General features: G+C 40.4%; 2 protein-coding genes and 1 pseudogene across 3 annotated transcripts; 2 read left to right on the top strand and 1 right to left on the bottom strand.

Annotated features, from left to right (window-relative positions):
• The first annotated feature begins 531 nt into the window (after nt 1-531).
• LOC125213879 (AAA-ATPase At3g28580 pseudogene) lies at nt 532-2,333 on the top strand (annotated as a pseudogene).
• Nucleotides 2,334-16,846: 14,513 nt separating this feature from the next.
• On the top strand, nt 16,847-18,772 carry LOC125213880 (AAA-ATPase At3g28580-like). 2 transcript variants are annotated; one of them, XM_048114655.2, is made up of 2 exons: nt 16,847-18,403; nt 18,473-18,772. In XM_048114655.2, exons 1-2 carry the CDS (start codon nt 16,937-16,939, stop codon nt 18,593-18,595), a joined length of 1,590 nt encoding a protein of 529 aa, XP_047970612.1. In that variant the 5' UTR covers nt 16,847-16,936; the 3' UTR covers nt 18,596-18,772. The 2 variants fall into 2 exon arrangements, with proteins under 2 accessions (XP_047970612.1, XP_088924212.1); XM_089068086.1 differs by having other exon boundaries at nt 16,848-18,772.
• LOC125213878 (uncharacterized) lies at nt 18,747-23,188 on the bottom strand. The gene is made up of 12 exons (XM_048114650.2): nt 22,790-23,188; nt 22,047-22,193; nt 21,842-21,956; nt 21,652-21,746; nt 21,396-21,499; nt 21,198-21,235; nt 20,582-20,817; nt 20,331-20,424; nt 20,058-20,248; nt 19,725-19,944; nt 19,373-19,540; nt 18,747-19,187 (listed from the first exon to the last, which is right to left on the bottom strand). The coding sequence occupies exons 1-12, from the start codon at nt 22,988-22,990 to the stop codon at nt 19,033-19,035; spliced, it is 1,764 nt and encodes a 587-aa protein (XP_047970607.1). The 5' UTR covers nt 22,991-23,188; the 3' UTR covers nt 18,747-19,032.
• Between the last annotated feature and the right edge of the window lie 99 nt (nt 23,189-23,287).

The raw sequence follows: 23,287 nt of genomic DNA, 5'->3' as shown, positions 1-23,287 counted from the left end.
GAGTTGAAAAGGTTGGTGGGATGTGAGTCCTACTTTTAATGTATAATTTTTACAATAAAATATGAGTAAGAATGAGTTAGTGGAATATGGGGTCTACTATCAAAAATGGTAAAAGTAAAGTGTATCAAATTTTCAGGGACGGACCGAAATGGTAAACTGTGTCAAATTTTCAGGAAATTCAGACATCACATAAATCACATAAATTTAGTAAATTGACAGAATTAAATTCCACCGCTGGAAAGATATAAACCCAAAGGACAAGTTCCCATTACAATCATCGTTTCATACTAGAGAGACTTTACAATCTATTGAGACTTGATTGATCTCCATTTGAAAGAAGCGTCGTCGTTTCTTCGCCCTCGGTCAGAAGTTGAATTAAATAAATACACAAAACAAAACAATAAAACATTAGGTAGGCCAATTCACGAAGGATACCTTTTGGACTATCTCATCTTCGTCGTCATCATTCAATCTTTCCAAATCACACACGACTCCTTCACTCGCCTATATATATAGTGTCACTTGATACCCAAACTAGCTACCCATTTCATAGCATTCTAATCAATTGACCATGACAGTAACTCCCATGGCCGAATGGCTAACCCAACTAAGCTCCGTAGTCGGGGGCCTAGTCGTCGCCTACACCATGTTCCAAAACTACTTCCCCCGCGAGATCACACGCCCCCTCAAATACTACTTCAAAAAGCTCATCAACTTCTTCTACCCTTACATCCACATCACCTTCCCCGAGTTTGAAGGCGACGGCTTCCAACGCAGCCTCGCCTACGCCGCCATCAAGCGCTACCTCAACGCCCACTCCTCCTCCCAGGCCAAGCACCTCCAGGCCAGCGTGGCCCGCGACACCGAGGCCGTGGTCCTCACCATGGCCTCCAACTCCAGCGAGGAGGTCCACGACGACTTCCGCGGCGTCAAGCTGTGGTGGGCCTCCCGCGAGACCCCCCCTGCCACCCAGACCATCTCCTGGGGCCCGCGTGAGGCCGACAAGCGCTTCTTCTCCCTCACCTTCCATCGCAAGCACCGCCAGCTCATCTGCGATGTGTACATCAAGCACGTGCTGGATCAAGGCAAGGCGATCACGGTCAAGGAGAGGCGGAGGAAGCTCTTCACGAACAGCAAAGGGAGCGACGGCGGCGGGTACTACCACGGCCGGAGGAGGCTCTGGAGCGAGGTGGTGTTCGACCACCCTGCGACGTTCCAGACGCTGGCGATGGATCCGGTTAAGAAGGAGGAGATCATCGATGATTTGATCAATTTTTCGGAGTCGAAAGACTACTACAGGTCGGTTGGGAAGGCGTGGAAGAGGGGTTACCTTCTCTACGGCCCGCCTGGAACCGGGAAATCCACCATGATCGCGGCGATGGCGAATTTGTTGGAATACGACGTGTATGATCTCGAGCTGACCGCGGTGAAGGACAACACGGAGCTGAGGAAGCTTCTGATTGACACGTCGGGGAAGTCGATTATTGTGATCGAGGACATTGATTGCTCGTTGGAGCTGACGGGGCAGAGGGAGAAGAAGGAGAAGGAGGAGGAGAAGAAGGAGGGGGAAGAGAAGGATGCGGTGAAGGAGAAGATGAAGAAGATGATGGAGGAGAAGAAGACGAGCGAGGTGACGCTGTCGGGGCTGCTGAACTTCATCGACGGGCTGTGGTCGGCGTGTGGGGGAGAGAGGATCATTGTGTTCACGACGAACTACGTGGAGAAGCTGGATCCGGCGCTGATTCGGAGGGGGAGGATGGATCAGCATATTGAGCTGTCATACTGCGGGTACGAGGCGTTTAAGGTTTTGGCGAAGAATTATTTGCAGTTTGAGGAGCATGAGTTGTTTGGGAGGATAAGAAGGCTGCTGGAGGAGACTAAGATGACGCCGGCGGATGTGGCGGAGAATTTGATGCCGAAATTGAGGGGGGAGGATAAGGAGAGGTGTTTGATGAGATTGGTGAAAGCGATTGAAGAGGCTAAGGTCAAAGCTGAGGAGGAAGAGAAGCTCAAGGCTGAAGAAGAAGAAAAGAAGAAGAAAAAGGCTGCTGAAGAAGCCGGGGAAGAAAAGAAGAAAAAGGCTGCTGCAGAAGACGAGGAAGAAAAGAAGAAGAAAGCTGCTGAAGAAGAAAATGGAGTTAAAGAAAATGGCGACGCAGGCAGCACAAATGGGGTAGTCAAAGAAAATGGAGTTAAAGAAAATGGTGCATAGATTTCTTATGCAACAAAAACAAAATAAGCTATGCACTAGTACTAGTTTATATTTTTAATGTTGAAAGATCAGCTTTCGTTTTAGTTGAATTGATTTTATCAAAGATTATCGCTTCTCATTAGTCGCTAATCATTTATCCTAAGAGCATTCACAATAGCATTCCTTAACTAAAGAATGTCATACATTATTCATAGCCCCTCGCCATTTTTATCCATTCCTTAACTAAAGAATTATCAATAATGTTGCAATTGCAAAACCAGCCAAAATAACTGGCCAGATTGTTTCATAAGCCAATCAAGTCACAATCTATATGTGGTGAATACTGAATCCTTGTCTTCCTTCTTCTATTGAAAAAAAAAAACAATCCAATCACATGTCAAAAAAACACCTACATATTGCAGCAAACATTGAACAATAAGCATATAAATATGAGCAGCAAAAACAATCCCATAACTAATCTGTTACTGAGTTACATAGTATCAATTTGTTTTGGTCACAACTAGGTCAATTAGTTTTCTTGTCCTCTTCCGTTTGCTGTGTTGAATCTGTGAAACCAAATTCATTCACACGCTTCTTGTCAACCGGGTACTTCCATCTTTGATAAAGATATATAAAAAATATAACATCTGCACAACCAAAAGTGGCCAAAGTATAAGAATCTACAAAGACTACACAACTGAAGCATAAATGTGCCTTCAAATTCAAACCTCTGTAGATGCAGGTTTAATGATCACTGTTTTTCTTTAAGATTAAATGAGTTCCCTGGTTCAGATTTTCTATTCACGTAATTGAAATTTTCTACCAATAACTCCCCATCACGGAAGACTGAAAACCGATGTAGTATTGGCATCTTAATCACGAAAGCAAAGAGATCATCAATAATTGTGTTAAAAAACTTGTATGTCATCTGCCTCCAAGGTAGATGGGCGACAGACTTTAGCTTATAGTTGATAAAGAGTTGCGGGCACATCATGATAAAACCTGCAGCAGAGAAAATAGAATGTGATTATGTACATATATCGTGTGTAACCCTGAACAGATAATCAAATTCAACAAATTTTCTTCAATAATTTTGGTACCATTCCAGAAAGAGAGGTATGAAGAATTTTTTAGAGAAACAAGAGATTTCTAAACTGTTAGTTGGTACACACACAAGGATGAAAGAACAATAAAAAAACATGACCTAAATGCTTACCGAACATGTAGAGTGTAGACACAGCTTGTAAGGGATGAAAGGATCCAAGAATACCAGCTCTTGTGGCGTTCATACTTTATGTTAGAAGTGAAAGCAAAAGTGATCCAGCCACCGTGTGTAATGTCAAGTTATCTAGCCTTGATGTTCAACGTGTGAGTGTAGCATGTGGTACACGAATGAAACCAATTATCAACCTCACACGAGCTGAAGTTGTGAATGAGCCAAAAGTGACAGCTAAGGTGGAGGACCACCGTTGTAATTGGGGAGACGTGTTGATCAAAGAATTGAAGAAGAAAGATGATTAGCAGAGTTAGTTTTGATTAAGGTTGTAAACATGTTTTAATCTTGTACTGAGTAGATTAGAGTAAGATTCAAGATAGTTTGAATGTGGAATATATGTATGTGTTCTTGGAACTTTGTGTTATGCAATGAAAGGCAACAACTTCACTCTCAATACATTTTTAGCATATTTTTGTTCATCTTTCTTCTTCATGGATTCCACAGCATGTTTTCATGGTACCAGAGCAGGATCCTACCCTATAGCCTAGTGTCTTAGTTTCTTTCCAAAAATGGCAGAAGCCAACGAATCCATACCACTGGCAACATTGCCACCAATATTTTCTCAATTTCCTTCTATTTCAGTAAAGTTGAGTGATGGAAATTTTTTCATGTGTCAACAACAAGTAGATGTTGCAGTTTATGGCTATGGCCTTGAAGGATTTATTACAGGAGAGACTGATCCTTCTCCATAGTTCATTCCAGACCAAGATGGAGAGTCAATGGTGTCAAATCCAGCCTTCATAACTTGATAGAGGCAAGATAGGAGAGTAGCTGGATGGCTCCTATCCTCATTGTCAGAAAAAGCTCTAACCTTGGTGGTCGGGTTTAGATCTGCAAGAGATATATGGAGTGCATTGGAGACCAACTTTGCAAGCCGCTTCACAGCCAAAGTGATGCAATACCGGCAACAGATGCAGACTTTGAAGAAGGATGGAATGTCTATGACTGAGTATTTGGGTAAGATGAGAACTTACTGAATCTCTGAAGCTGAGCAAGTTCTGCACATCCTGGGAGGACTTGGCTAAGATTATGATCCTACAGTCTGTGCAGTGACATCCAGATCAGATCCATGGAGTATTGGAGATGTTAGTGCTTTCTTACTAAGCATTGAGTACAGAATGGAATCGACCAGAGCTCAATCCATCAGCTCAGATTGATCTCAACCTTCACTGAACCTGGTCCAACAACACTCTGGACAGAAGAGGGAGCAACACAATTTCAACAAGAAGTTTGAATCAGGAAGTGGTAGAGGATTTGGAGGCAGAAATCAAAGAGGAGGCCGAGGTGGAAGAGGCTATGGCAGAGGAAGTAACAAAATTGTCTGTCAGCTATGAAAAGCCTGGCCATTCTGTAGCAAAATGTTGGCATAGGTTTGAATAGAACTACACACCACCTCAACCTCAGTTAAGAGGAAATGCTCCTCAACAGCATAATCAAGGATTCTTCAATTCTTCAGCTCACCTGCTTCAATCAGTGCCAAGATCTCCATCAGGCTCTTTTTCTGTTGGAGCTCCATCAGAGTTCAGTTATGGCTCGAGTGCTTCTTCAAGCTGGTATCCAGATTCAGGAGCAACACATCATGTGTCTAATGATCTCAGCAACCTCAACATAAGCATTGAATACACTGGAGGTTTAATCTCTTGCTTGGTAATGTGGCTGTTGTTAATATTGAAAATGTTGGAGAAAGTGTTTTTAAATCTCACTCAGCTAGCTTTCCCAGAAAACTTCACCTTAAAAATCTCTTGCATGTACTTAACATCACTAATAACCTTCTTAGTGTCTCTGAGTTTGCTCAAGATAATTTAGTCTTTTTTGAATTTTACCCAAACTTTTGTTTTGTTAAGGATCTGAGCACCAAGGACATTGTGCTCAAAGGAACCCTTGAGATAGGCTTATATCACTTCCTAGTAGATCATACCCCAATCAAGCGAGGCACTATCTCCATCTCATCTTCCAGTCCAGAGAGTCCAACTGTTCATACCCTGAGCTTGGCCAACTCAAAATCCAGCAGTAGTTCCAGTCAATCTAGGACATCCTACTCTAGATGTAGTTAGACTTGCTCTTATAATATTCCTTATCATGCAATGAAAGTTTCCTCACTTTGTTATCCTTGTTGTACGTCTATGGCTTATAAACTGTCATATCCTCAATCTTTTTCTCAGCATAATTCACCTCTTGAGCTTGTTCATAGTGGCCTTTGGGGCCCATCTCCTATTAAATCTAGAAATGGATACTCATATTATGTCTCATTTGTTGATCACTTTTCTAGATTTACTTGGATTTTTCTTCTAAAAAATAAAATGATGTCACTGGCATTTTTAAGCAGTTCAAAGCCATGAGTGAAAACCTTTTGGGGTCAAAAATTAAAATTCTACATCTGACTCGGGAGGTGAGTTTCAAGGTTTAGTTCCTTTCCTAAAAGTGAGTAGGATTGTTCATAGAGTTTCCTGCCCTTATACCCCACTGCTAAACGGCCTAGCAGATGGAAAACATAGGCACATAGTAGAAACTGGTTTGGCTTTGTTAGCTCAATCCTTTCTTCCTCAAAAATTCTGGGATGATGTCAGTGCACTTGATAAATCTCATGCCATCTAAGGTCATCAACAACACTTCTCCACATGAAAAACTTTTTCTTAAAAAGCATGACTATTCAGTCTTGAAAGTCTTTGGATGCCTATGCTTTCCTTATTCTAGACCTTATAACAAACATAAACTCCAATTTAGGTCTGTTAGAGGGACTTTTATAGGATATAGCCTCTCTCACAAAGGGTATAAAGTTCTTTTGCTTGATGAAAAAGTGATTGTTACTAGAGATATTGTTTTTTATGAATCTGTTTTTCCCTATCAAGCTACTTCCCCTTAGAGCATCCGCAATGAAGGCTAGCAGGTCGGCTAGCCGATTCGCGGGCGCTAGCCGGTCCGCTAGCCGACCATTGCAACCGGCGAGCGGCAAATCGACGAGCCAATCGGCTAGCCCACGCCGATTCGCGGGCGCTAGCCGATCCGCTGGCCGCCATTGCAGGCCCCCGATCGGCTAGTGTAATTTTTTTTTAATTTCTGAAACTCTATATATACGCGATCTGCACGTCATTTTCATTCGCACAACTTGTTTTAACGCGCTTCTCTCTCTTAATTTATGTACAAGAGCAATATCGCAAAATGAAGAACAACAACGACTCTTCTCCAGTGACGAGCGGGTCGCAAACTCCAACGGTACCCGTGGGAGGTGGTGGGGTCCGATGGGCGGGTACTACAGTATGTACCCTTGGCCGCAGATGATGCTGGGAATGACGGGGGTTAGTAGTATACCGGGTGTTTAGGGGATGCCGGGGTGGCAGCTGGGGATGCAGGTGATGCTGGGGTGGTGATGTGAATCAAATAATGCTTGTTCTACTCCATGATTTCTCCTATTTTGTACATTAAAATCATCTATCAATTAATCATTAAAGCTTGATTATTATATATTAGTTGATAGATGTACATGTGGAGTGAGGTCTGATTTAAACTGTTTGTTGCCTATCAATATGGCGTCCAAATTCTTTTATCTTACCACCATTATCTTCGTCTTTGAAATAGCTTCGCGGGGATATATTGTACGCCTTAATCGGAGCTCGGATGAAGAAGTTATGGCCATTTGACGAAGGTTGCCCGAAGTAGTCAAAACCGACAAAAATGCCCGGGTCTGGCGTTTTCGGCATCAAAATTGCCCGGCTCCAGTAGAAACGCCCGTGTTGGCATAAAAAATGCCCGGGTTTGCACCATTTTGCCCGGGTCGAGCGTTTTTCTCGAAAACTGCCGAATTTTAGGTTTCAAATTGGTTTCTTGGGCGGTTTTGGAGGGGATTGAGACATATTCAGACACGAGAAAAGGGAGAGGAAAAGAGAGAAAGAGAGGAGGAGGAAGAAAATGAAGAAATTCCGGCCAACATTCCGACGATCCGTCTCCAAATTCCAATTCCACTCACCGAGAGCATTTTTCCTGTGGTTTTTGTTGCAAATTCTACCATGTGTTTAGGCTAAACTCTGTATGTTGCTCCAAGTTGTAATCTAGGCTTTGTATGGATGTTTCTACTGTTAGAGTTTGTATACTTGAAATCACCTTTCGAGTGATTGAATATTGTTAAAACTCTTATTTTATTTTTCAAAGGAATAAACAAATTATTTTTGTCATAATGTTGTTATGTTTTACATTAATGGATATTTATTACATATTTAAATGTATAAGTAACTTAAAAAAGTCTAAGTCTTTGTTTTAGTAGACCGATTGTGGGCGTCGTTCACTTTAAGGTAACACGGTCAGTTTTGAACAAAGAAAAAGAAGAATTTCACAACCCAGATAGGCTTAGACTACCTATCGTGAAAGGTTGCAATGTCAGTCCGATTATTTCTAAGCCTTACTGAAATAAGATGATGTTGGTGTGGTATAGCACTGGATGGATATAACAGCGAGACAGTCTTTATGCTATCTACTGAAAGACGAGGTCTTGTAAATTATTATTTCTTAATCAATGTACATTAGCATTGAGCATACGGTATTGATTATGCACTACTTTGACTTACCAAATGGTGCGGGTTTTTCGCAACCCAATAAGCCTGGTATATTGGGTAGTGGTGATTAATATCTAGCGGTGCTAGGATTGCTATTATGTTGAATCGTGCGCGAGGTGAGTCTCATTTGATAACATCCTCAAGAGAAGCTTGAAATAAGGTTTTATTATTCGGAACCTAGCTAGTTGGAGTTTATTACTCTATGAATAATAAATAAGATTTTCTTGCTGAGTCCTCTCTTGGAATAAATAAGATATTAATTAATTAAGTCCATAGCAGACAATAATTAATTAATGGATGTTTCTATCTTAAGCGCGGGAAATAAATATCAAGCAATGGAAACCCGGAGTACTTATAATTTCGGATTTGGATGGGGAGTGCAATATTACTTCTGTAGTGGCTGCTCGTAATATTCCAATTATAAGTTTATATTAAATTGGGTTTAATTTAATTAGTAAAAAGCTAATTGGAGGAGCTCATATCCAAAGCCTTCCATAGATCCCTGTCTGGGCCCAATATGTGACTTAATATAAATAGGAGAATAAAGGAGACAGAAAACACAGTTGTTTTTACTCAAAATTTTCGTCCCTCAAGAGGATGATTTTTCTCTCCTTCGGGGGATAGGTTTTCCGTCTTCTTTATTTTTAAGTCCTAGTATATTGGTGAGATCAGCCCACCCTGATATCAGTTTACAGTCCGGGAACCAGGCACAAGATCTGTGGTTTTGTACTAAAGATCTTCACGTGGAGAAGGCGCTAGCTATCTTCGATTCTTTGGAGAATCTTCAAGGTATAATGGCTAAACCGTAGAAAAACATGTTTTAGGTTTCAATTAATTTAAAGCATGTTTTATTTGAGCTATGAGCATGATACATGTGATATTTACGCAAATAGAATTTGTCTAAATAATCTGCTAAATAGATCAGAATTATTATGTAATAGATTTATGTGAGCGCTTCCGCTGCCAGTTCCTTCAATTGGTATCAGAGCCAGTTTTGGCTCTGATTATTTGGATTTAAATTTCGCGAAATTCATGTATGCATGCGTTTTTGTTTTCGAAGCATGTTCTTGTTTTTAGTTGTTATATTTTTATGCATGATGAACTCAAGAACTATCGAAACAAAGAACTCAAATATTTAGAACGCACGAGACGTGCGATTCGTCGGCGCTTGCGCCGAGACGAATCGCGCGACATGCGATCCAATTAGGGTTGTCGAGCGAGTGGGAGCTTCAGAGGTGATCAACCGGCGACGCGCAGACGAGGGTGGACTCCTGCACGCCGTCGGCGAGACCGCCGGATCCGGAGAGGCCTCGTACATCGCACCAATTGAGTGGGAGCAAGGAGCGATCATGCGGCGACGTGAAAACGAGCAAGGGCTCGTCCACACCGCCGGCAAGACCGCGGTCCCTGCACCCCCCGGACTCGACGACGAATGACACTGGTGGTGGTCGCCGGAAACTACTGCTCGTCCGAGAGCAGCAGCGGTTCCACTGCCAAGAAACCCTAACCCTAACCGAACCCTAACCCTAGTCGAACCTTGGCCGATCGTCGCTGAACCGAGAGCTGCGACGCCGCTTGCGGCGGCTGCTGGTTCCGGCGAAGACGAACGGCAGCAGATGAAGTTCGCCGGAGCAGCGTGACAAAAGCCGCGCGCTAGATGACGTCAACGGAGGGAGCGTGATGATGCAGCTTGCACCGTCGCGATACATGGCGTATTCACGCCGGAAAAAATAGGGCGGCAGCGTTTTCCGGCGAGGGCTGGACGGCCAACCGCCGTTCCGACGAGACCTTCGTTGGAAATCTCATCGTCGTTGATCGTGCGAACCTCGATCAAGAGATAACGACAAAATATTTTTTTAATGATTATTTGATTTCATAATTAAAAGATATCATTAAAATATTATTATTTAATGGAAATAAAATATTTTGGGAAGATTTCCCTGTATTTTAGGAATATTTAGATTATTGACCATATCTATGGATATTTTTTTATTCCTAGATGATATGGACAATAATAATTTAATAGTTTCCTAATTATATTATATATCTAGAATCCTTATAATGATAGATATGTAGGATTTTCATTAAATAATAAAATATATTATTCTCTTCCCAATCTTAATAAGGAATTAATTTAAAGTTTATTTATTCATGTTAGTCAAAGATATAAATAATTAATTATTTTAGATAAATCTTATAGAAGACATGAATATGGATTAATCTTTAGTAATTAATATATTATCCTTTAATGAGATGTTTAAAAGATTATAAAATGTTTAATTATCCAGTCAATTAAATACCAACAGAATTTAATTAAGCCTTTAATATGCACTAAGGCTAAGGATAATTAATAAAAAACCATAATTCAAATATCTAAGCGATAATTACGAACTAAGTTTGTATATGGTCTCCCATCGATTGGTCCACAACTTATGAAGCTAATTTCTGAATCTTATCGCCACCCATGCTGTGGGGACAATAATCCTAAGAAATAGCGAGTTCATATAGGTGAACTTCTCAAATCTAAATAGTATGGACTAGAAAGTAGTTTCCAATATTATCGCCACCCATGCTGTGGGGACAATAATCCAAAGAAATTACAAGTTTCAGAAGTTCAAACAGAATTTACGAGATAGCTTGGTCTTGTTATCAACGCATAGCATTGTTATGGGAGTGTGTTGTAGAAACGAGATTCTGTAATGCTAAATCTGATGGTCGTGCTTCGGCAACATTTGGCGGCCATGCCGTGCTGGGTCTCTGGACTATTCGTCGGTGTTGTGACCAGTAAAAATGTTAAAATTTTTATGTGTATTGACCTCTACTTGAGGGTACAAAATTTTAATTTTATAGTTGTGAGAATTTGAAAAGTTTTATGGTTAATCTCCTCAATTTCATCACATAAGTTTATGACAAATAGTAAATATTATGTTTTGCAGTGCAAACTAAATCGTCAACATGTCACTCAATCCTCTTTCTGCAATTCTTAAAGAAAACAAACTCGAGGGCCAAAATTACATAGATTGGAAACAAAATTTGGACATCGTTCTCACGGCTGATGAGTACAAGTTCGTGCTCACTACTCCACGGCCCCCAGTGTCGGCGGCTAACGCCGCGCAGGCAGTGCGAGATACGCATAGACGGTGGCATAAGGCGAATGAGATGGCTAAGTGTTATATGTTGGCCTCCATGTCAACAGTGCTTAGACATCAGCATGACGCCATGGCAACTGCCGCCGATATTATGCAAAATCTCACAAATCTCTTTGGTACTCAGAATCGAACGACTAAGTCTCAAGCCTTTCGGAGTATCATGTGCAAGACTATGAAGGAAGGCTCGTCTGTGCGGGACCACGTCCTCGAGATGATGAGCCACCTCAATCAAATTGAGGTATTGGGAGGCGTCATTGATGCCGAGTCCCAAGTTACTATCATCCTTCAGAGTCTACCCCCTAACTTTCAGCAGTTCAAGCTCAACTTTGAGATGAACAAGAGAAATTACACCTTGGCTGAGTTGTTGACGGAACTTCAGTCGGCAGATGATCTCATGAACCAAGCTAAGGCTGCAATGGTTAGTTCGTCACATTGTACCTCTGGCCCTAGGCTTGGCGCAGGAAAGAAGAAAGTGACGAACCAGGTCGCACCTAAGGAAGCTAAGGGAAAGAAAAAGAGGAGGTCGGGAAAGAAGCAAACAGGAAAGTGTTTCAGGTGTGGAGAGAAGGGGCATTGGAAGCCAGACTGCCCTAAAAAGGGTAAGGCTACAGGTATGCACCAAGCTCTAGTTGTCGAGTCATGTTTGGCTTCGACTGATCATATTTGTTTTGATCCTGACTTATTGCAGGTGACAAGACGGCTATATGATGGAGAGATCGAAGTCTTGCAGGGCGACGCTACTAAAGTGGCGGCCGTTGCAGTGGGAGACGTTTATTTGCACTTTAGTAGTGATAGATTTTTGGTTATGAAGAATGTTTTGTTGATACATTCTTTTAGAAGAAATTTAATTTCAGTTTCTAAATTAGTTTTTGATGGATATTCGATTTCTTTTAATGACAGTTGTGTTATTAAGAAAGTTGGTTCTTATATCTGTCGTGGTATCATGGAAAACAATCTGTACACGATCATATCTACACAATTTAATAATCGGAAATTAGAATTCAATAATGCATCGAAAATTTCAAAGAAAAGAAAGGAACCTTCAAGTTCAATGAACGAAACGTACTTATGGTACTTTTGACTTGGTCATGCCAACCAAAGAAGGATTCTAACTCTCGTGGATCAAGACCTTCTTAAAGGACTAGATACTGAATCATTTTCCACGTGTGAATCCTGCTTGGAAGGCAAGATGACTAAGAGACCTTTTTGGGTGAAAGGAAATAGGGCCAAGGAAGTACTAGAACTCGTTCATACTGATGTGTGTGGACCAATGTCAACCGAGGCAAGAGGCGGCTTTCGCTATTTCATCACCTTTATTGATGATTACTCGAAATTTGGATATGTTTATTTGATGCGCTTTAAGTCTGAAGCTTTTGACAAGTTCAAGGAGTTTAAGGCTTATGCTGAGACGCATCATGGAAAACGTATCGAAAGCCTGCGATTTGATCGCGGAGGCGAATATCTCAGTACTGAGTTTTTGGACTACTTATCGATAGAGGGAATTGAATCCCAACTGACTGCGCTGGGCACACCCCAGCAGAATGGCGTAGCTGAAAGAAGGAACATGACCTTGTTAAACATGGTCCGATAGATGATGAGTTATGCACGACTGCCTATTTCATTTTGGGTACATGCCTTGCTTTCCGCGAGCCATATTTTAGACAATTTACCGTCAAAATCTGTTCCTGCCACTCCATATGAGTTGTGGAATGGGCGCAAGCCCAATCTAGAGCATCTCAAGATATGGGGGTTTCTAGCTCATGTTTTGGAAAAGGATCCAACTAAGCTAGACTCAAGGACAGAGGTATGTTTGTTTATAGGATACCCCAAAGGATCGAAAACTTATGAATTCTATAGTCTCCGAGACAAGAAAGTCATTGTGAGTACTCATGCGACATTCTTAGAGGAAGAATTTGTTATGAATCATAAACCCAGCAGTGAGGTGGCTCTTGAAGAGCTCACTTCAGTCACAAATTCCATTAACCAAGAACAAGTACCTATTGTACAACCAATTCCCGAACCTTCAACTTCTACACCTAATGTTGTAGTGTCGCACCGCAGTGGGAGGGTCTCTCATGAGTCCGAAAGGTACATTGGTTTGGGAGAATCTATGGATCACTCCTCGGACAGCAATGTACTAGATCTCTGGAACTTTGCAGAGGCGCAGACGGATGTCGATCATTGCCAATGGGTAAGTGCAATGGATTCGGAACTACAATCTATGATAGACAAAGACGTCTACGATTTATCTGTCCTACCCGAAGCCTGTACTGCCATTGGGAGCAAGTGGATATACAAACGTAAACGTGGACCCGATAGATGAGTTAAAGTCTTTAAAGCAAGACTAGTGGCTAAGGGGTACACCCAAAAGGAAGGTGTCGATTACGACGAGACCTTCTCCCCAGTGGTCATGCTCAAATCGATCCGGATTCTATTGTCTATAGCAGCTTACATGGATTGGGATGTGTGGCAGATGGACGTTAAGATTGCGTTCTTGAACGGTAGCCTTGAGGAGACCATCTACATGGAACAACCCGAAGGTTATGCCGTCAAGGGCAAAGAGCACATGGTTTGGAAGCTTGCAATTGGAAGCACAGGGCCAAGAGCACATAAGAGATCACAGTCAGGGTATGTGTTTACCATGTCTGGATCTGCAGTCAGCTGGAAATCGAGTCTTCAACATGTTGTGGCATTGTCAACAACTGAGGCTGAATACTTGGCACTTGCAGCTGCGGTCAAGGAAAGTTTTTGGTTGAAAGGATTGGCAGTTGAAATGGGGATTATCCATAAATGTGTTGCTATTGGTTGTGAGAGATTATCCAGAAATGTGTTGCTATTGGCTATGACAGTAGCAGCGCAATAGCTCTTGCAGAACACCAAGTTTTTCATGAGCGGAGGAAGCATATTGATGTGCGCCTACACTTCATCAGAGAAAAGATTGAGGAAGGCGAGGTTGAGGTGTTCAAAGTTAGCACTGAAGTTAATCCAGCCGACATGCTAACAAAAGCTTTGCCAAGAGAGAAGGTGGAATTGTGCAGGAGCTTGATTCTTTTGCAGACATGTGATGAGGCTGTTTGAGCAAGGTGGAGATTTGTGAAGATGTTTGTTCAAGATCAGTCTCAACACTTAGCCAAATTTGAGGAATTGTAAAAGGGAGGATTTAAAGTCTTGTTTAGATTTGGGCAGTTGGTTTCTTTAGTTGATAGATTGATTGTAAACCGTTAGATCAACTAATGAGTTGACTGTGTTTTTTCATTGCTTTTGGCCGAGATATTGTGTTTTTTCATTGCTTTTGGCCGAGATATTAGAGCTTTTGTCGATTAACATTTTGTATTACTCATTCAAGCTCAATAAATTAAAGAAATTCTCTCAATTTCAATCTTCTCTGTGTTCGTGATTCAGGGGTTTGATTGTTAACAAGTATAGTACACAATATGATAATTGATGTGATAATTTGAAATTTTTAAGTATACAAATCTTATTGAACGACACAAAAAAATGGTCTCATTTTGAACGACATGCATTTTAATAAAAAATTGGTAAAGATGGAAAATGAGAAAAAAGAATGGGGTAAAATAAGATAAATAGGAGAGAAAGTGGACAAAGTATGAGAGATAAATTTTTAATTTTAAAAAATGAGACTATTTTTTGTGGACATTCTAAAATGACAAAATTTCGTGGACGAAAAGAGTACTATCTTTTAGTGTTGAAATTGAAAAAAAATTATCAATAAGAAAAATAAATACAGTAGCACATAAAAAGAATAGAAAAGAACAAGATATGTGTTTCATTCCAATATACTCCCCTCGTTTTATAAAATAGCAACTATTCTATTTTGGACCGTTCCTTAAAAATAGAAACTTTAAATTCTTTCTATTTTAGATATGGACCCCATAATCCAATAACTCTATTTTCACTACCTTTTCTCCTCCTCTCTCTTATTTTACTCATTTTTCTTTTCATATTTCTTACTTTATCAATCATTCTCACTTACTTTATCAATTTTGCATTAAAATCTCTATCATTTCAAATATTTCAATTTTTTTAATACAGAGGAAGTATTGCATTTTGATTACAATACACTCTGCTGAGTATTTTCTCATCCAGATTATAGAGGGACTAGTCTTATATCAATTTTAGGGACTACCAATTAACCAAACAACTAGATACTGCCTCTGGGCCGAGACTACATAGATATATATACTCCACCTTCTCATAATATGAGGGCATTTTTATTGTGAGCACGACAGTTGAGAAATGTAAAGAATGATAGGTTGTAAAAATTAGTGAAATATGAAATCCATTTTTTTATATTAAGTTTAATAAAATGTGAGTGAAGTGAGTTAGTGAAATTTGAAACCTACTTACTATTTATGGTAAAAATAAAGTGTGACTCTTATCGTGGGATGGACCAAAATGGCAAGTATGACTCTTATTGTGAAATGGAGAGAGTAGAATGTATGGTATATGTGGAATTCATTTAGAAATAAAATGAGATATTTATTGGGAATCGTTGAAATAAAAAAACTGAGATATTTAATGAGAACCGGAGAAATTATATTACTTGACAAAATATAATAAATTAACCTTAGCCTATTTTAATATACCATGCATAGTTGCATACCATATGTAGTGACATAATTTTTTATGCTCATTGGTCTATATTTCGTCTATATGGAAATCATGCTTGCTGGCTGCTGCATTCGCGTCATTAATTTAAATAATAGTGCAAATTAAATAGTACTAAGACTTTACGATGAAAATCTAACCATTCATATCGCAATCAACTTTTTATTCTAAAATAATTACTAGTAGTTGCCAACTAATCAAAAAATTGTTTACTGTTACTTTGTGACTTGTAATCAAAACATAGTAATATTAAACTTAATATTATGCCAACCATTCACCTAATAAAGGATCAATTTTATCTGATATTCAGAGGATGGAATTCAAAGTCTTAGTCAATAAGTACCTCGGTTAACATGGAGTATCAATTTCATTTTATGTACTAATTCAGACATCACATAAAATTAGAAAAGTGACAAAATTAAATTCCACCACCGAAAAGATAAACCACCCAAAGGACATGTTCCCATTACAATCATTTTCAATTCTAATCAAACTAAGAAACAGATAAACAGAAAACACATTTCATAAAGAAATATATATCTTCTAAAGAATAAATCTCTCAAAAGGAAATACACTTCAAAGAAACAAATCATATTTAAGAGATATTTTAAGCTCCATAATTAATAATCTCCCACTTGGAGACTAACAACTCCTAAACAACTATATCCTCGTGATCCCCCACTTAGCATCGCCTAAGCTTCTCTTCAAGTTTCAAGACCAACTGAAGTTATGCATAGCTTCAACATTAGTTTGATATTGTCTTCTTTGGGTTAAGCCTACACGGATTTATTTTTGAGTCATTTCAAAATAGCCACAAACTAATTGAGATTAAATAGGAATTATATCCAACTTCCAACTTCTAACTTCCATTACTCATATGACGTGGAATGGGTTTGCACCTAAGATAAGTATAATTATTTATTGATCTCCATTTGAAAGAAGCGTCATCGTTTCTCCGCCCTCGGGTCGGTAGTTCAATTAAATAAATACACCAAACAAAAACATTAGGTAAGCACATTGGCCCTCGAAGGATACCTTTAGAACTATCTCATACACCAAATCACACACGACTCCTTCACTCGCCTATATAGTTACACTGGTTCACAAATTAGCTACACATTTCACAACATTCCCAAAATCGACCATGGCAGCAACTCCCAAGGCCGAATGGCTAACCCAACTAGGCTCCGTAATCGGCGGCCCAGTCTTCGCGTACACCATGTTCCGATACTACTTCCCCCGCGAGATCACACGCCCCCTCAAATACTACTTCAAAAAACTCATCAACTTCTTCTACCCATACATCCGCATCACCTTCCCTGAGTTCCAGCCCGACGGCTTCCAGCGCAGCCTCGCCTACGCCGCCATCAAGCGCTACCTCAACGCCCACTCCACCTCCCAGGCCAAGCACCTCCAAGCCACCGTGGCCCGCGACACCGAGGCCGTGGTCCTCACCATGGCCTCCAACTCCAGCGAGCTCGTCACCGACGACTTCCGCGGCATCAAGCTCTGGTGGGCCTCCCGCGAGACCCCCCCTTCCTCCCAGACCATCTCCTTGGGGCCGCGTGAGGCTGACAAGCGCTTTTTCTCCCTCACCTTCCATCGTAAACACCGCCAGCTCATCTGCAATGAATATATCAAGCACGTGCTTGACCAGGGCAAGGCGATCACGGTCAAGGAGAGGCGGAGGAAGCTCTTCACGAATAGCAAAGGAAGCGACGGCGGCGGATACTCTTACGGCCGCAGGAGGCTCTGGAGCGAGGTGGTGTTCGACCACCCTGCGACGTTCCAGACGCTAGCAATGGATCCTGTTAAGAAGAAGGAAATAATCGATGATTTGATCAATTTTTCGGAGTCGAAAGACTACTACAAGTCGGTTGGGAAGGCGTGGAAGAGGGGCTACCTCCTGTACGGCCCGCCTGGCACCGGGAAATCCACCATGATCGCGGCCATGGCGAATTTGTTGGAATACGACGTGTATGATCTCGAGCTGACCGCGGTGAAGGACAACACGGAGCTGAGGAAGCTTCTGATCGACACGTCAGGGAAGTCGATTATTGTGATCGAGGACATTGATTGTTCGTTAGAGCTGACGGGGCAGAGGGAGAGGAAGGAGAAGGAAGAGGAGAAGAAGAAGAAGGAGGAAGAGAAGGATCCGGTGAAGGAGAAGATGAAGAAGATGGAGGAGAAGAAGACGAGCGATGTGACGCTGTCGGGGCTGCTTAACTTCATCGACGGGCTGTGGTCGGCGTGTGGGGGGGAGAGGATCATCGTGTTCACGACGAACTACGTGGAGAAGCTGGATCCAGCGCTGATTCGGAGGGGGAGGATGGATCAGCATATTGAGCTGTCATACTGCGGGTACGAGGCGTTTAAGGTTTTGGCGAAGAATTATTTGCAGTTTGAGGAGCATGAGTTGTTTGGGAGGATAAGGCAGCTGCTGGAGGAGACGAAGATGACGCCGGCAGATGTGGCGGAGAATTTGATGCCGAAATTGAGGGGTGAGGATAAGGAGAGGTGTTTGATGAGATTGATGAAAGCGATTGAAGAGGCTAAGGTCAAAGCTGAGGAGGAAGAGAAACTCAAGGCTGAAGAAGAAGAAAAGAAGAAGGCTGCCGAAGAAGAAGAAAAGAAGAAAAAGGCTGCTAAAGAAGAAGAGGAGAAGAAAAAGAAAAAGAAGAAAAAGGCTGCTGAAGAAGACAAGGGGGAAAAGAAGAAGAAAGAAAATGGCGATGCAGAGGAGGCCAACGGCAGCACAGATGGGGTGGTCAAAGAAAATGGAGTTGCAGAGAATTGTGCGTAGATTTCTTATGCAACAAAAACAAAATTTATCTCAGGAGAAAGGAATTGGTCATATACCACTGTAAAAAAGGTTAAATCCTGAAAACCACTTTGCAAACTTGATCAAAATAATAGCTGCAGAAGAATTGTAAATTAGTACTAGTACTCATAAATTATACAATCATGTTGCAATTGCAAACCCAGCCAAAATTCCTGATTTTCAAAACCACTGGCCAGATTATTCCATAAGCCAATCAAGTCACAATCTATATGTGGTGTATACTGAATCCTTGTCTTCTTCTATTGAAAAAAAAAACAATCCAATCACATGTCAAAAAAACACCTACATATTGCAGCAAACATTGAACAATAAGCATATAAATATGAGCAGCAAAAACAATCCCATAACTAATCTGTTATTGAGTTACACTGTATCAATCTGTTTTGATCACGACTAGGTCAATTAGTTTTCTTGTCCTCTTCCGTTTGCTGTGTTGAATCTGTAGTTTCCGCCAAGGCTTGCTCATCCTCCCCACCAAAACCAAATTCATTCACACGTTTCTTGTCGACCGGGTACTTCCATCTTTGATAAAGATATATCAAAAATATAACATCTGCACAACCAAAAGTTGCCAAAGTATAAGAAACTGCAAAGACTACACAACTGAAGCATATATGTGCCTTCAAAATCAAACCTCTGAAGATGCAGGTTTAATTATCACTGTTTTTTTAATATTAAATGAGTTCCCTGGTTCAGATTTTCTATTCACATAATTGAAATTTTTTACCAATAACTCACCATCACGGAAGACTGAAAGTCGATGTAGTATTGGCATCTTAATCACGAAAGCAAAGAGATCATCAATAATTGTGTTCAAAAACTTGTATGTCATCTGCCTCCACGGTAGATGGGCAACAGACTTTAGCTTATAATTGATGAAGAGTTGAGGGCACATCATGATAAAACCTGCAGCAGAGAGAATAGAATATGATTATGTAAATTCGACAAATTTTCTTCAATAATTTCGGCACCATTCCAGAAAAAAGAGGTATGAAGAATTTTTTAAAGAAACAAGAGATTTCTAAACTGTTTGTTGGTATACACACCAGGATGAAAGAAAAACAAAAAAAAACATGACCAAAATGCTTACCGAACATGTAGACACAGCTTGTAAGGGATGAAAGGATCCAAGAATACCAGCTCTTGTGGCGTTCATACTTTAGAGAGTAAATAGAGAAACAGACGGCAAGGAAGAGCAAGACATATGTCAAGTACTTCATAGCAAGATCATCATATTCCTTTGTCTTGTTTGTAGCATATGAGTCACGGTCACGGAATCTAAGCATTGGTATTGTACCAGTTCTGTCGACCTGAGTGTAAGAGAAACAAACGTGAAAGTTTCAGCACACCTTAGTGTTTAAGAGCATGAGCTATCTAAACTTGGACACTGATGACATTCAGCAAACACTATTTACTGAATTACCTCAATATGCATAGCTTTCCCTATTTTCCAAAACTCAATGCAGCATCCAATACCAGAACTTGCAAGTATCATCCATGAAGTTTCATTGTCAAGCAAGTAGAGGAAGACAATTAGCTGACAAAAGAAATTCACAACAACAGATTTTGCAGATAAACCTTCCATCGACTTGTTTTTATTCCAGAACTGGATATCTGTAGACATAATTAACGCGCTTCAGCAGTTGATACAAATGCATGCTCATCATAAGATTACAAAATGAGAAAATATTATTACCATTTTTAAAAGCCAAGAAGTCAAATATTGAGTGAAGAGCTGAAACAACCATGGTAACTGCTAAAAGGATAGGGTTTCCTTCAAGAAAAACTCTCTGTTGAAACAGTAAATGATTAGGCACGCAGTTTGAATGTTAATACAATGATACGGTCATACAGAGCAATAGAGTCTATAATACTGAATGCATAAATTGTCCTTAATCGATCCCAATCCTTATACATGAATAAACATGATATGACTAACAATCATACCTTAAGTTCATCAGCTTCCCCTTCGAGCATGCTTCCATAACTCCTATGAACCTGGAATGATTGGTCAATCTGTAGGAAGAGTTGCCATTTCGTCATGCTAATGGGAGCAACCTCGAGATTTAGTGGCAATTCAGTCACGGTCTCGTTTAGTTGTATTAACTTATCCCGAAGTAACCAAAACTCATTGAAGAAGACAGTTGGGTAGTAATTTCCTGTAGTAGGCTCAATGTTCATGTCTAGTTATTCGAGTCAGGGAATAGATACTATGAAACTATCATGGTGTGAACGCAAAGACTATCATGGTGTGAACGCAAAGGAAGAACCAACTGTCCAATTACAGAAAGTATAACAATTAAAAGCACTTCCTTAGAATATCACTGAGTAACAAAAATCAGATGTTTCATGATGAAAGTGCAGTTCCAACTGAAAAAATAATCACAAAAGTAAGGCAAACAATATTCAAGCTAAACTTCGTTAATCAGTCATGATTTTGTTAGTATGAGTGCTATGAAAGAAAGATATGTCAGTGAAAGATATATGTACGAAGTATACTTGGCATACATCATTTTGCAACAGAAATTTTAAAAAAGCAAAGATGAAGTTAACTCAAGGATACAAGGAGCAATATTTGGAGGAACTGCATTCTCTGGATATCTGCCACAAAATGGTAAATCATGTAGAATAAGCAAATCATGTAGTAATCATGAAATAGCAGCTCAATAAAAATTTATTCATATAAGCCTAAAAGTAATAATCAATAAGTCATGAAAAGCATACAAATAAACAGTTAATGAAAATGCTTAGATGATTATACCTTGTGAAATCATCAACCAGATTTATGGTAATATTTGGTTTCCAGTATGACTTCCATTCTGCTGGTTCATCCTCTTTCTCATCTTCTGGAACATCTTTGGCTACCTGAAGCACAAATAGTTCCATAAACTTCTTGATACAATTCCAAACATTCGATAATTGCATCAAAGTTGGCATAAAAAAACTACAAGGAGGAACACGCATAAACAATTTAGAAGTATCATCAACAAATGACAAAGTGAAAACATAACAGATACCTCAGAGATCTTTCCTTCGTCACCAGAGTCTTCTGAATTCCCTAACAAACTCTTCCTCCTGTCAGACTTTGACTTGGGCAAATATACAACAATGGCTGTACACATGTAAACAAAAGCTTATTAGATCTCGGGCACCCTCAATGCTGTGCCAAACAGTGTGCAAGAAAAAAAAATGTCTGCAGAATCCCACCATGGGTCCGCCCAAAAGCTGCCAATGGCTGGTACTCAGGGTCCTGCGGATCTGGCGGATAGCCAGACTTCGCAAAGTAAACGTGGGCATATAGACTCCCATTGGATTTTAAAGCCTGATAACAGTAAAATAGTTTATAATGAATCAGAAGTGAAACCCAAGAAACCGGCCAAGTAGTTAGAAATCAGGAATTTTGAAATAGCACCTCAGTAGGTTGATACTTCAATGACAGAGTTCTGGTACTATCTGGAGTCCAAGCTGCATAAGGTATATTTGTCTCCTGCCAGACAAGGGCGGCCTCACTTCCAAAGTCACTAAATTTCTCATGCTCAGATACGTACAACCACATGTCCTGGAAACAAAAAATGTGAATCTAGTAAGTGCCAAAAGTTCGATTGTTGCATCAAATTAGACTTTCCATTTAATAGAACAGTGCTGTTAGAATACAAAACAATGTTATCGTATCATGTCATGTAGCTCCTCCATCCACTACTCACTGGCCCAATAGGGAGGATAAGCAAACCAACGACGGTGATAATCAAGCTTCTACAGATCATGGCACTGTTTTATTGTACATATTTCATTACTGAACATAGTAGTTAGCAAAGCACCTGGAGTTATTAAATTTGCTTCTGTGAATTCAAACATACACTAGTGCGCATAAAGTAGGAACCAAAAAATCATTAATTGATGATTTATTCATCGATCCACAAATAGATCATATGTCTAGGGAATAAAGCAAGTGAGAACCACAGTCAATAATCAACCATATAGCAAAGCCATAAACCACCCACTGACTTTCGTCAAATTAATAATTTCAGAAATAAGCGAAGAAAAATCGACACGCACATTAAATAAGGAAGCTAATTATCATTGCGCACATTCATTGCTTCAGATAAAGTTCCAATCGAAACAATCAAAAAATAGAAGCTAATAGAAATTACGAACCAACAGTTCCCCTTTGTGGAACAGATTAGAGATCTGAGTTGAGGATTGAGTGGGCGATCGCTTTGGTCCAAAGAATTTAGAGGCGAAGTACCAGAAAACAGCTATCCTAATTACTCCGGTCAGCATCTGCCCGATTCCGGCTTGTTGCTGAGGCTGCTGCCGCCTCGCTCCGCCGCCCTCTTGTACTGCCGGCGGCTCCATAGGGCTTATTCGTTGTTTGAAGGAGAAAAAAATAGCCCCTGAGAAGAGCTCGTGGTTCGACTGCAAGGTAACGCCAAACTCATACAAGTATCGCCGCCGGAGATAAGAGTTCAAATCGAAAAAATAAATTCGATCTGTATCTCAATTCTAAAGATGGACACCAGATATTTTCTCTCTCTCTCTTCCTTTTGATGATCGGTGATGCCGATGTTTTTTCACCTTAAACCCTCAAATTTCACCAATTAGCTTAACACCCCCGCCTTAATTAATCTTCTCTATTTTTATTACTGTATCCAT

Source organism: Salvia hispanica, chromosome 3, assembly GCF_029641045.1.
Source record: "Salvia hispanica isolate PSC_SH4W2 chromosome 3, Shi_PSC_v1, whole genome shotgun sequence".
Taxonomy (NCBI): Eukaryota; Viridiplantae; Streptophyta; class Magnoliopsida; order Lamiales; family Lamiaceae; genus Salvia; species Salvia hispanica.
This window is presented reverse-complemented; position numbering and strand designations above follow the sequence as displayed.

Coding starts and splice junctions, on each gene's coding strand:
- LOC125213880 (XM_089068086.1), top strand. CDS start 16,937: ATGGCAGCAACTCCCAAGGCCGAATGGCTAACCCAACTAGGCTCCGTA.
- LOC125213878 (XM_048114650.2), bottom strand. CDS start 22,990: ATGGAGCCGCCGGCAGTACAAGAGGGCGGCGGAGCGAGGCGGCAGCAG. Junction 22,194..22,789: donor TCCACAAAGGGGAACTGTTG/GTTCGTAATTTC, acceptor TTTTGTTTCCAG/GACATGTGGTTGTACGTATC. Junction 19,188..19,372: donor ACTTTCAGTCTTCCGTGATG/GTGAGTTATTGG, acceptor TTGGTTGTGCAG/ATGTTATATTTTTGATATAT.